This window comes from Rana temporaria, chromosome 3 (assembly GCF_905171775.1).
Source record: "Rana temporaria chromosome 3, aRanTem1.1, whole genome shotgun sequence".
NCBI lineage: Eukaryota > Metazoa > Chordata > Amphibia > Anura > Ranidae > Rana > Rana temporaria.
Window position 1 is genome coordinate 219833409 of NC_053491.1, and position 14779 is coordinate 219848187.

Below are 14779 nucleotides of genomic sequence, written 5' to 3' on the forward strand. Positions count from 1 at the left end.
GATAGGAGAAGCCATCCTGCTGTATCCTTGCGTTCTGACAGTGGGGAGATTTCTTTGCTGTCAGAATACACTCAGCTATAGCTGGGGGCGCTGAAAATTTTCCAAAAGGATGGTTTACACAAATTTCATGTCCAACCAGCTTGCTCATACATGGATGGCACATTGGATGGTCTCTGCTGAACCAGCCAAATTTCCATCCATGTATGGCTGGCTTTAGGCACTGTGGTGCTATAGAAGCTATAGAATCTGCATAATAGTACTGAAGCTATAGAATCTGCATAATAGTAAGGTAACTAGGTTTTCCAGGAGGTGGTCCACAAGTTTTTTGTCCTCTATTCTTGGCCCTGTGCCAAAAATCAGTGAGGCACTAGAGGCCAATATGCTGACAGTCTAACGATTTACTGGGGGGGGGGGGGGGCTTAGGGAATCACACAGACTGCTAAGGTAACACCAATTAGGGAGGGAGAAAAGAAAAGCAGGAGAGGTAAAGGACAAGCTCTGCTGCTAGGAAGACACACAAGAGTTAAACTTACAAGGATAGCATCTTATCTTATCTTATTTCCCTGATAATAATAAACACACGATCAGATTCTCCATCGGGAAATGTGTGATGACATGGTGTTGGCGGAAAATCCGACCGCCGCATCAGACAATTGTTGTCGGATTTTCCCGCAGACAACTGTTGGATGGCATGCTTTAAAATTTTCCGGCCAACCACGGTCTGTTGTCGGATTTTCCGAGTGTGTGTACAAAATGCTCGGAATCAATGCTCAGCAAACACAACATTAGCAGAAGGTGCCCAAAGGGTGGTGCTAAAGAGCTGAAAAAACACATATTTTCATGTTTGTTGGTCGACAATTGTCTGCTGTTTGTATGCAAGACAAAAGTCCTACGCTTTGTCCGCGGAAAAATGTGATCATGTGGCTTAAAGCTTCTGTCAGCCTTCCTCTCTAGATGAGCCAAGACATACAATCAAGGCTGGAAATGAACACATTTTAATTACAGAAGGTTACATATAGTTTTTAAAGACCAAGGAGAGGAGAAGAGTTTCCAATAAGGAAATGACTGCTCTGGACTTGCCAAAATAGTGGCCTCCAACAAAAAAAAAAACAATGCTGGAGGCAGTTTACAGCGCACTCTAATTTTGGCAGCTTAATTATTAATGTGGAATGTATGTTCATTTGTTAAAGAACATTAATTTTTATCAAACTGTTATGGGTAAAGTTCTGCTTTAAACAATATATGAAGGAGACTTGATGTCTCTGTATTCCTTCAGATCTTTACAAGTCTCTTATCAGTGTGTAATTATACTGTTCAAATTTGTGTGATACCAACATAGAATCAGTTTCTCTATTTCATAGGATAATAGGCACATGGAAGGTATAATCTGACTTGTTACTGTGGATAACACAAATAGTTTCACTGTCAGCTTTAATGATACATCACCCACGATAAGTCTCCATTTAAGTAGTATGAGTAGCTGTTGAACACTTACCCATACATTCAGGCCCCCAGTACCCAGAACAACACTTTGGCTGAGTTTCTACTTTTGTACATAGATGTCGACATCCAGGAAGTGAGAGACTGTATGAACGTATTTCCAGAAAATACCTGAAAGAAGTAACCAAAGATGCATAGTTAAAGAAAAAGCAGTCACAAAATAGCATTTGTAATAATCTAAATCGGTTTGGGCGACCCCATTAATGTTAATGTGTGAGTTTGACAGGTGGTGAAGCACCACCTGTCAAACTTAGAATTTATAGCCTCATTTGGCCTTATTTGGAAAAAAAGTTCCCGTCGGAAATCCCGAGGGGAAAGCCGAGAACCTGTTCGGTCAGTCTTTCCCCCTACACACGGCCAGTTTTCCCAACAGGAAAACTGTGATGGAGCTTTGGTTGGGAATCCCGACTGTGTGTATGCTCCATCGCAATTTTTCCCATAGGAAAACTGTCAAAAACCGCCGGGCAAAAGTCTGGCGGTAAAAAAGAGAGCTAGTTCTCTTTTTTGTCTGGAAAAACTGCGAGGAGCATATACACGGCCAAGATTCCCAGCCAAAAGCTCTCCTCACAGTTTTCCCGTCGGGAAAACCGGCCGTGTGTACAAGGCATTAGATTCTACTAGCACTTCTAGCTCTACAAGAGAGTGAAAATCAACTGCAACAGAGGCAGATCTGGAGTTATATCTTCTTTTTTGAAGTTAAAGTGGAGTTATAGATCTGGAGTTATAACTTCTTTTATGAAGTTAAAGTGGCAGTAAAGTCTTTTTATTCCCTAAAATATTGTATATAATATTATACTCACCTGTTCTCTTAGATGGTATTGCACAGAGTGGCCCAGAACCTCCTCTATCAGGGGTTCCTCATTGAAAGTGAACGTAAAAGAAAATCTCAAATTCTAGGCTGACGCCAGAACAGTAATAGGGGACATTTTCCCAAAGGGACATCCTGGTGAAAACCCAGGATTCCCTCACTTTGAAGGGATTTTCTCTCACTTCCTGTTTTGGTTATGGAACAGGAAGTGAAGGAAAATCTCAGCAATGGAACACAGAAAGCAAAAAAACTAAAACAGACCGGGGTTATAACCTTCACTAAAACAAAAACAAAAGTTTTGCCTTTAGTCTACTTCAGGGATCTCCAAACGACATCCTTCCAGCTGTAATCTTGATAAGGGAAGACCTGGATTTTTGCAAAAGCATTCAACACAGTATCCCACAAATGCTTAATGTACAAACTGAGGTCTGTAGACATGTATCATAGGGTTTGTACATGGATAGCAAATTGGAGTGGGAGTAGAAAGTGGGGTCCCCCCAAGGATCTGTCCTTCGATCAATTCTGTTTAATTTATTCATAATTGATATAGAGGATGGGATAAAAAGCTCAATCTCAGCATTTTCTGAAGATACAAAGCTAAACAGGGCAATAACTTCTCAGCAAATCATTGATACTTTATAAGAAAACCTCGATAAAATGAAGGGTGGGCAACTACATGTCAAATGAGGTTTATTGTTGAATAATGTAAAGTAATGCACCTAGAATATAAATGTAAGTTACTCACTAGGGAAGAACCTCTGGAGAAATCCAGGATGGAAAAAGATCTGAGGGTATGTCTTGATTTTAATGGGACATCCCGCATTAAACTTCCCCATGTCCTAATAATTGTTCTTCAAGAACAAAGGGATCCCTCCCTATTGCAGTTCGGGCAATTACATAACCTGCCTAAGAGGATCCCTAGACTTCTTTATCATAGGGTCGCACTAGGTAGTTTGCAGAGGATAAAGCCATAAATATTCAGGCAGCCCAGGTACTTATCACTGGTAGGATGCACCCAGATACTGATCGTTTATATAATATTTTGTATTGACAACTTATTCTGTGAAGTTATATTTTCATTGCGTATGTCGCATACCACTAAATATTTTCTTTTTAAAGATTTGGGGGTCCTGGTAGATGACAGCAACGGCATGCTAGCGGACTTAGCATGCAAATAAGGGTATTTACTCCAGAGATAAAACTATAATTCTGCCACTTTTTAAAACTCTGGTTTGGCCAAATCTGGAGTATTCCATCCAGTTCTGGTCACCAGGTCTCAGGAAAGATGTGCTTGAGCTGGAGAGAGTCCAGAGAGGGGCACCAAAGTTAATAAGGGGACTGGAAGATCTTAATTATGAGGAACGACTACAAACATTACACATATTCTAGAAACTTGAGAGGAGATATGATAGCGATTTACAAATACCTTAATGGTGATTCTAGCCCAGGGAATAAACTATTCAGTCTCAGGGAGTATACGAAGACACGGGCTATTCAATTAAATTGGAGGAGATGCGGTTTTACCTTAAAGCGTCTTAAAAAATAAAAATAAAAGTCAGCAGCTACAAACACTGTCCAGGGTGCCCACGATGTCGGCAGCCGATGCCGAGCAAACGCTCGGGTCTCGGCTGCCCCACCGCCATCCTCGGTGAGGGAATCAGGAAGTGAAGCGTTGCGGCTGCACTGTCCGATTCCCTACTGCGCATGCGCGAGCCGCGCGGCGCTATGTGAATGGGCACACAAGGTCCCAGAAGACACCGCTCCGCATTTCCCAGGAGGCAGCACGGCGAGGAGAAGAAAGAAGACCCACCGCGGAGAAAGAAGTGGCAGATTAAGAGATCTGCCTAGTAACAGTCACTTCTGGTAAGTATAGACAAATAAATATATATATATATATATATATATATATATATATTATTTTTTTCAAATTTTTTGTAGCCTTTTTGGCAATTTTTTTTTTTTTTTTAGGGTGGACCTCCGCTTTACACTGCATAGGGGTTAGGTCAGTAAAGATGTGGAACTCACTGCCACAATCCGTGGTGTCTTCGGGAAGTATTGATAGTTTCAAAAAACTATTAGATGGGCATCTTATACAGGGAGATGGAATATGATTTTTTATTTAATTTTTTACATGAACACACACACAGGTTGCACTGCATGGACTGGTGTCTTTAGTCAATCTAACCAACTATGAAAAGCACAGAGATAATAATTTTTTTTCAGAATTGCATTTAGTTTTGGATCTGTGATTTATAGGCACTGAAGACAGACACGACCAGGCAACTAGCACTTTCAGAAGGTAGCCAGCAATCACAGAGTGAATATTTATCTTAAGGGCTCTTTCACACGGAGCGGATCCGTATTGATCCGCCCCGTGTGTGTCCGTCGACTCAGCGGGGATCATCCGTAAATCCCCGCTGAGCTGTCGGCGGACAGGATGGTCCCCGCACACTGTGCAGAGACCGCCCTGTCTTTCCTCCGCTCTCCCCTATGCGGAGGCGGATCGTTATGGACGTTAGCGGATGCATCATCCGCTAACGTCCACAATCCCATAGGGATACATTACAAGTCCGTAAACGGACTTGTAAAAAACGGTCCGTTCGTCCGCCCGTGTGAAAGGGCCCTAAGACAGATGTAAAAGGAGCAATATGAAATGAAACATATCACATATTTCAGCAGTTCATTGTATTCAGAGAAATGGCTGATGACGGATAGTTATTAATAATCAGTAATGATCCACATACTGTAGATAAAAGAACTTACCGACAGTCTCTTTGTCCACTCCCCTGGCTGGCTTTCTTATAGCCTTCAGAACAGTTTACAGCAGCATTTAGGGTACATGACATACACTCTGTTTTTATTGTTAGAAGGTTCTTTTCCTCGCACCTGTTTTTTGCCTGGAATGAGAAGAAAAAAAAATATTATGCATGCATAAAGAGCACACTTTGTATTTATGAATTAATGAATGCATGGGCATATTTCTAAAGTGAAAAGAAGCAAGTGTCAGAAAATTAGACATTCCGCAAACATTTACTAAACTGCAAGTCACTTGACCTTACACAGAATACCTTGAATTTTTCTCAATGAATGCAAGACATTCTTTGGGTGGATGAGGTGGAGAGGTAGGATGGTGACATCACAATCTCCACCTCGTCCAATCAGAGAACACCATTTATTCATTTAAAAGAATGAAAGGCGTTGTGTGAATGGCACCTGTGCCAAGGGCCCAGAAGACAGCGGCACTCACTATATTAGCGCCCACCACTACAGTGATTCTCCACTTCCACAGTGGTCCCACAGGTATTGAAAAATGCATACTTACAATGATCCAAGCTGGACCAATGTAACTATGTAATAAAATCCATATGTGGAATTTAGCTTTAAAACACTCCATAAACTGGTATGCTCAGCTAAGATAATTTTGGAAATGTAAGCTTGTGTGCAGGGCCGGTGCAACCACGAGGCAAACTAGGCTGAATTGATGGGCGCTGGTGAGGCTGCATTGATGGGCGCTGGAGAGGCTGCATTTGATGGACGCTGGAGGGGCTGCATTTGATGGGCGCTGGTGGGCTGCATTTGAAGGGTGCTTAATTTAAAAGGTAGGGTATACATGGGCAGGACACAAGGGGTGGAATCAGAGGTGGAGCCAATGGAGGTGCAGCAAAATTAGGTTTCGCTAGGGTGTCAAAAATCCTTGCACCAGCCCTGCTTGTGTGAGAGAAAGAAGGAGTAGGAAGGACAGGCATCTCTGGCACCAGCTTACCTGTACGGGAGCAATAGTGACTGGACAAGGTTTATTAAGCATATCCAATCAACCACATACCTGTAGCCAGATGCTGTAGTACAGTAACTTGGAGAAAGAGACATTTCCTCCTTTATAATTTTTCTTTTCACTTTGTACTAAGATACTGATGTTATGCTGCACCATTGTCTTCTGGTCAGCAGGGAGAGAGCTAAAGCCAAGCCAGCCTATAGACTTCTATGCATAGCTCTAAGAAACCTTGCAGTTTATGATGGCAGTCATATAATGGGACCCATAGACTCTTTGCACTACAGACCCCAATGTACACTGTGCATTAGAGGTGTGGAGAGAGGATTTTTGCTAAACTCCCTGGGAAAGTTCTTCCTCTTGGCGCTGAGGAGAGAGAGGGAGCAGAGCACTTCTATCTGAGTCATCACCTACCACCAGGGGTGCAAGCTAGAGACTAAGACCTATTACACCTTGACTGCATCTTTACTGCAACTATATGGTATGCTATGCTGGTACTAAAGCTGTTGTCAGGTGCACCACTACTTCCTAAAGGGCCCCAATGATTGCCAGCACAAGAGCAACATAAAGGACTGCTCCTCAAAAAAAACATCCTTCAAGTTCCCTTTGATTCCCTCCCCCCTTCATTTTTACAGATAGTGCACATCCAGTTGATCTAGGTCTAGCATAGTTGCCATTAATGCACTTTGGTAGTATAGTCTCCTGTATTCTGTAAATCAAGCTTTATTACTGCACACTGCTGCACTTTAGGTGACCTTGCTACTGTTTATGCTGATATGGACATCAAATGTCATCTTAAGCCAAGTCCTTTTTAGTAATCACTCTGTATGTTAATGTTATTGCCTTTGTTAATCCATTCCCATGCTTCTCTCTTTGCTTACCATACTGGGTCATAAAATATTAAGTTTGCCTTTACTTTTTCAGTGCCTGTTATTTTTCGACATGGTATTGTTACCAGATATTACTTTTAGTGAATACTTGCGGTATTGCATGCTTTGTACACTCAACCTAGTGTGTGTCAGAGGGACCGACGGCCTGATGTTCTTATGGAGGTCAAGGCAAAGAACAAAGGACCCATCTTAACCAGGGGCTCCTACAGGCATAGCACTACATTCATGCTGAAACATTGGCCAGGCTATCTGAATATCAGATACAGGCTTGTCTAATGGCCTGGTTGTTTTTAGTTAGACCGGACAATCCTTTTGTCTGTGGGCACATTTACTGAAATAGTTTGGTAGAGAGCATCTCAATTACGAAAATGGCTAGAAAGGAAATTGAGTATTGCTATGAAACTTTAACCGTAACACACAGAACAGGGTTATATGTAGGTTTGTGGTTGGATGCAAACTGAGATCACAGTACTAGGATACCCCTCTTGGAAGAAATGTACAGTCAATGGAAACCAAGTTTTTTTTTTTTTTATCCAATATGTGGGACAGAGATGTGCTCTCCTTCTTGTATTTTTTTTGGGAAACTATGAAAGATGATACTCATTACTATTAAATACCGTTTGGGCAAAAATGTGTTTAATGTTTTATTGAAACTTGGTATTCAGTTTATAGGAAAAATTCACTTATCCTTTTCTGCTCTGCCATTTCCCCTCTTCACTTCAGTGGGTAGACTGTTTATCAACCCTGTACTGCTGTGGATCGGCCTGTTGACAATAGGCTGGAGAAGGCAAAAAACCTACTATCGCACACTTTAATGCATTGCAGAGTCATTAAATTTCAAGAGAACCTCTACCTATTAAGGCAACACATCTCCAACATACATTCCTTGCAGCAAACCTCTGCATCAGGAATGTAGGTGCTTGTCTGTTTTAGGCTAGTCCGGTGTCCTGTGTGTTTCTGTTCACCGGTTCAGGTGTGATTCAAGTGAAATATGTTCCTTGAATTCGCACCTGAACCGGACCCAAAAACGCACAGGATCCTTTTCAAAACAACACCATAGCTGCTTTGGACATGTGTGAACTGGCTCTATTGAAAGCCGGCCATGTTATGTGAATTGGATGTGGGTAAAAATGCATCCAATTCGCATATATATGAACCCAGCCTTAGGTTCATTGTGGTGCATTGGCAGTCTATTCAAATGAATGGGTTTTCCTTATTGCAACGCAAGTTATCATATGAGCATGCATTTTCGCACTAAAATGGGCCACCTGGCTGTGAATGGCCATTTAGTGGAATGAAATTGATTACCATAATGTTGATACAAAAATAAGTTGCTGTTTTAGACAAAACCTGTTTGAATAACTTAATACCCATCTCCCTGCTCCCCTTTGCCTCCAAGCTCATCGAACACCTTTTCCATGACCGAATGAGTCGCTACCTCATGGACAACAACCTTCTCGACCCCCTACAGTCTGGCTTCTGCCCACAACATTCTACTAAAACTGCCATACTAAAACTCACCAATGACCAACTAAACTGCTAAAACCAATGACCATTACTCCATACTTATACTTTTAGACCTCTCTGCTGCCTTTGACACAGTTGGCCATCTGCTCCTCCTAAGCAAATTACGCTCCCTTGGCCTCCATGATTCTGCTTTATCCTGGTTCTCCACCTACCGATCTCAGTGCACTTTCAGTGTCACTTACAACTCCATCTCCTCCGCTCCTCTTCCTCTTTCTGTTGGGATTCCCTAAAGGCTCTGTCCTTGGCCCTCTCCTATTCTCACTTTATACCTCTTCCCTGGGCCAGTTGATAACCACCCATGGCTTCCAATACCACCTCTATGCCGATGACACCCAGATCTATCTCTCCACTCCTCAACTCACCCCCTCGATCTCCTCACAGATCTCAAATTTACTTAATGACATATCGTATGGATGTCACACCACTTCCTCAAACTCAATCTTTCTAAAACTGAGTTATATTTCCTCCTTCACCGTCCCCCCCCTGTAACTTCACCATTAATATGAACAACACAACCATTGGTCCCTCCACACATGCCAGGGTGCTGGGTGTAATCCTTGACTCTGACCTCTCCATCAACCCCCATATCCAATCACTGGCTAAATCCTGCTGCCTTAACCTCTGCAACATCTCCAGAATTCGACCCTTCCTGACTAATGACACCACAAAGCAACTTATTCACTCCTTGATTATTTCCCGCCTTGACTACTGCAACTCTCTCCTTAATGGCCTACCTTTAAGCAGGCTACCCCCCCTTCAGTCTATTATGAATTCTGCTGCTAGACTAAGACACCTCAATAACTGATCCCTTCACTGGCTTCCGCTACCCCACCGTGTAAAATTCTAAATGCTAAACATAACATACAAGGCCATTCACAACATCGCCCCCATCTACATCACCAACCTCATCTGCAGATATTGCCCAAATCATCCCCTTTGCTCCTCCCAGGACCTCCTGATCTCTAGCTCCCTTGTTATCCCCTCCCATGCTTGCCTTCAGGACTTCTCCAGAGCCTCTCCCATCCTCTGGAACTCCTCCCTGCCCCAGTATGTCCTATCAGCCCTTACCCTGTCCACCTTTAGGAGATCCCTGAAAACTCATTTATTCAGTGAAGCCTAACAACTGTCCCCGAGCCAACCCAATCAAATCATTCTCTGCAGCTATTGTCTTTTGTACCTCCACCCATCCCTTTAGAATGTAAGCTCTACGAGCAGGGCCCTCCTGTACCTTTTGTATTGAACTGTACTGTAATTGTGTTGTTCCCCCTATAGATTGTAAAGCGCTGCACAAACTGTTGGCTCTATATAAATCACGTATAATAATATAATAATAATGTTTTTTACAGCTGCTTGAAGAAGAATTCCAGGCATGGTTTTTATTTATATACGTACTTCCAGCTTGGACCAATGTAACTATGTATATGACAAACCTGTCCAATGCCCCTGGAAGCTAGAAATCACTGAAACAGACACTGCTACTCCAGTGATCTCCACTTGCTCATGCTGAGCAGCTGGCCTGCTGCATTGTGAGCACAGGAGGTTGGACTCACAACACGGGCATCATTTATAGAATACTTTTCTGAATACTTTTCTGAATGAATGCAAAGCATTATCTGATTGGACAAAGTGGAGAGGTGGGTTAGTGATGTCATGCTCTCCACGTTGTCTAATCAATGGATTTGTTGTACTCATTCAGAAAATTCAAAGCATCCTGTGAATGATGTCCATGCTGAATAGCCAACCTCCTATATTTACAATGCATCAGGCCAGCACTCAGCACTCAGAAGCAAATGGAGATCACTGTAGTAGTGATGTCTACTTCAGTGATTTCCAGCTTACAGGGGCATTGGCTAGGTATGGTATATACACAGTCAGTGGTCCCAGCTGGACCATTGTAACTATGTAAAAAATATGCCATGACTGGAATTCTCCTTTTAAGATCTTCACTGTTGCCAAATCATAAGAGGCAACACTACTATAGGATGACATGTACCTTATAGACTAAGCAATTCCTTAAGTGTATAGAAATGTATTATACATAAGACATTAAAGAAATGTATATTCTAAACTTATGGGAATATTAGTTGTTTCCATAAAAACATTTATATATTGTTTCTTTTAACTAAACTGTATTGTTTTATGCTCTTGGATTGATAACATACCAATGGGGTTGTCTAGATGGCTGTAGCATGACATTGAAAACATCAACTAAAACAGCACCAGCAAGGGCATTAGTGTTGAAATATAAAGCAAACTTGGGCAATCGCATTCCAGGGATAAGTCCGGTATTGCATATGTTAAAATAAATTAATAGATTGAATGTTGGGGACCCCTAAAACTGACTGTAGAGCCCACTCTGAGATCCCTAGTCACACATTGTGATAACCTGCATGACTCAACATATTTTTTTTCACATAAATTCTTCAGTTGGATTTCAAGCCTGGAATAGTAACATACAATATGTGTGAATTATTTGGCCATTAAAACATATTTTACACTCATACTGCACAATACCACTCCAGGAATACAGAATATATGCCATAATAAATTATGTAAGACAATGCACAACACAATAGCTATGAACCTAGTGTAAGTACGGTAATAAGAAATTAAAGGTTTTATTTTTGCCATGACATGTGTGGCGATTTACAGTTTTAATAACATTTATATATTAATTTCCTTTTTAAATACAGGGACACAGACATGCTAAAGAACATAACTGAACATGGTGAGCTCCTTTAGCGGCAGGGACTGACCTTTTAATGTTCTCTATAAGGCCTCATGCACAAGGACAGAAAAAAAACTCCACCTAAGCATTTTTTTCTTTTTTGCACTGAAAGCAGCTTTGTTTTAGCCAATTTGTTCATGAATTTAATTCATATTTTAAGGCAGTGTTTAGGAGCAAAAAAAAATGCTCCAAACCTGCATTTGAAGAGAAACTCTCTGGCTTACATTTACGCACATAAGTGCCATAAACATGTACATTCATTCAGGTGACTAGAATAAATTTATATTCTGGCCAGTGAATACATTTACTTATGTTTCTTAATGGCATGTGCCTGTAAATACATAATTACGCACCACAATGCAAAAAGAAAATAGATTTTTTTTACTCTTGACTTTTCTGTCCCCTCCATGCAGTTCTAGGGTACATAGGAGTATTTTAAAATGCCGGTGTGCATGAAGTCTAAAGCACTGCAGAAAAAAAGCCAGCACTATAATGATGAGTAAAATAAACTGAATGTGAGGACAAAGTTGGCCCAGGGTTATCATTTTAAAACGCAGAAGAAAGGTCAACACAAACTACTATAAGAGCCTGAATAAAAAATCTTTCTAAAAGCCTCTATATAATGTTTTTACATAAAGGAAATACATCACTATTCCCACCTTCTGATGACCTTCCTAGTATATGTTCTATTAATGATTTATTCCAGCCATCTCTACATTCTGATAGTTGGTATTAAAACTTTTTGAGGAAATAATGATCAAAACAATAATATAAAATATATGCTTACGTGCATACAAAAGGCAGAGTAAGGGGCAGGGGTAATGCAGACTGAAATCAGAATACAGACAGTTTAGCCATACTGTATTTGGCATCTGTACGTTCTTTCACAGTATCATTAGTAAATGCCAAAGGATGCCATGGATTATAAGACTCAGAGTGGTAACATAGGACAGAATTTTTTCTTTAGGCAGTAAAATATTTATTATAATTGGCACTACATACACACGAAATACAGTATGTGCCTGAAATTTCTTTTAAAAAACCTGCTGCTTGGCCATTAATCTAACCATTTGGCAATACTTTTTGAGTCACCGAAACAAACATACTAATTAGAAGAAGCAGGTTCTGATCTGCATGCTTTGTATGGCACAATGGCATAAAGCACTGAAACAAGAGAGTTAGCATGGCGACCAGATAACTGAACTTTTTAGAAATAGATCTGTTGTGCCAAACCTATAGCATTATTATTACTTTTTTAAGTTTTACCTAGGACATGTATGTGGATCAGAAGGGTCAAGTCCAGATCTGTATGCTTTTCGGGCTCAAAGTACTGAAGCAATAGAGTTATCATTGCAGCCAAGTAGCTAGCATTTGCAGAAGAAAACTTAACAATCCCACTTCCATGTTTCTCTCCTGACAGGCTTATTTTAAAGGAGGCCAGTCATAAGATTAACATAAAGGATGCCATTGCTGTCCTCACCTGAAAATTACTGTTGCCTGGTTGGCATGCTGACCCTTTTGTTTCATTATTTTATATCACAGACCTAAAACAAGCATGTCAATAAATACTTTCAACTTTTCTCTAACTCAGTGGCTCAAAGTAAAATGCTAGTAGGTAAACATAATAGCCAGGCAACTTGAATTTACAAAAGAAGATATGGAATGGCTGAGATCATATTTGTCTTTATAAGTTCACATGGGCACTGGAAACAGGTGAAAATCTACCAGATATGTATGACTTCCTCTCACGGGAAGTGGATGCAGCACTAGTAGAAATGGAACAGTAGTGTTAATCAAGGACAGGCCCTACCAGCTGTGTGCATTTTATTGATGCTTCATAGAACACTTGAGTTCATTGAGATGCTTCGCTCCTTATAATTTTATATTACACATTTGCATTTTCTGGCATTTGTCTTAGTTTTTGATGCTTTTTTCATGCTATTTCCTTTTGTTTTTAATGCATTTTTCTTGAGCTCCCATTGAAGTCTATGGGTTTAAAAATGCACTATGTTGCACCAAAAGAAGCACCTTCACCTTTCTCCAAGTTTCACGAAAATATGTTGCATAGGCTTTAATAGTCACCATATACGGAATTTATGAGCATTTACATGCAACTACCAATGTGTCACAGATGGCATGGGTTTGTACAAGGACTAAATGTGAAGTAAGAACACAAACATTCAATCATGTGCAGAAGAATTTAAAAAAATAACAAGCTTATCTTGTCTGTAAATAAACTTTTAAAATTAATAAGGGCTTTTCATTTTAGTAGATCAGTTTCAAATTGTTGGGGAGCACCTGGATAGTGTCAGGTACACCACTCTGTTAGTGTTGGTATGTATATTAAACGTAATACATAGTTCTAATACCAATCATCTACATCAACAGCCAACATATAATACTATCTTCAAAAAATTAGTGATAGCTGGCTGATTTCTAAACATTGATTTCTTATTGTACTGTACCTTATCAAACATCACTGTACTGTCATTTATGGGTAGGATGTATCAACATAAATACACCTGCTATACAGATACCATTGAAGAAGGCATAATGTTAGAGAATAAATCCATTAATAGATATAGCTATGTTATCAGATCACTTCCAGTAACCATAGTATTTCATATGCACACACAAGATGTGGTAACAAAAGTATAAAGCAGTACATCAAGAAAACATAAATTGAAATGCGACTAATGTTTGTATCTGAGCTGCTTTGCTATAAGTTAATGCAATAGCAACTTGAGCAACTCAGTCCAACTCAGAAGCAACGTGACGAAAAATCAAAAAGGAGTTTGATGCTCAAATATATGAGTCTGTAGTAACATCAATCACAAGTTGTCTGATCAGTAGTCATAATCAGCATCAACTACCCAAACAACAGCCTAATGTGTGAACCACAGCAGTACCTAATGAAAACTAATAAGTATGGTGGAGACGACCGTCCACAGTATACAGAACAAACAATATCTCTTACCTCATTTTTTATGGAGACTGCTGAGGTAGGGAGATAACAAACAAAAGACAAAAGAACAATAAAAGGAATAGCCATATTTTTCTCCATCGTCCCAATCATTGTAAATTGGACATAATGTAAAAAACAAAATAACTAAAAAGACAGTTCCTGTAGTGTGAGCCTGCACTGCATCTCTATGAGTTTGTTGTGCCTTTAAATAATTTTCCAAAGATCCAGGTCCACCTCCCTTTCCTGTACAGGGTTAAACAACTGAGCATGTGATATCTGCCAGTCACAGGAAAGCATGCAACTTTTCACTATTTGACTTTATAGAGGGACGTTTCGATACAAGCTCAATAGCAGGATATCCTAAATGAGCCATGTGGTCCCGAGACAGAGAAGCTGCTGACAGTGAATCTAGTTTGTCATTTGATATGGTTGATTGATGTGTCTGAATAAAATAACTTCAACTTTTCAGAGGGCAATTTCAAGAATAAAGTAGATCTAAACTGTAAATGAATGATGTATTCATTAAAGTGCATGTCAATCCAAAACCTTTTTTTTATGGTTTTGAATAGAGTGGGGGAGGATTAGAACTCAT

General features: G+C 40.3%; 1 protein-coding gene across 1 annotated transcript in view; it reads right to left on the reverse strand.

The window, feature by feature from the left end:
- Nucleotides 1–14380, reverse strand: part of STAB2 (stabilin 2) — a 218364-nt gene extending 203984 nt beyond the window's left edge. The window contains exons 1-3 of the mRNA XM_040344273.1: nucleotides 14200–14380; nucleotides 5072–5205; nucleotides 1496–1611 (exon numbers count right to left, since the gene is read on the reverse strand). Coding sequence (XP_040200207.1) covers nucleotides 1496–1611; nucleotides 5072–5205; nucleotides 14200–14298 — 349 coding nt within the window. The 5' untranslated portion in view covers nucleotides 14299–14380. The remainder of the gene's footprint in view (nucleotides 1–1495; nucleotides 1612–5071; nucleotides 5206–14199) is intronic.
- Nucleotides 14381–14779: the final 399 nt, after the last annotated feature.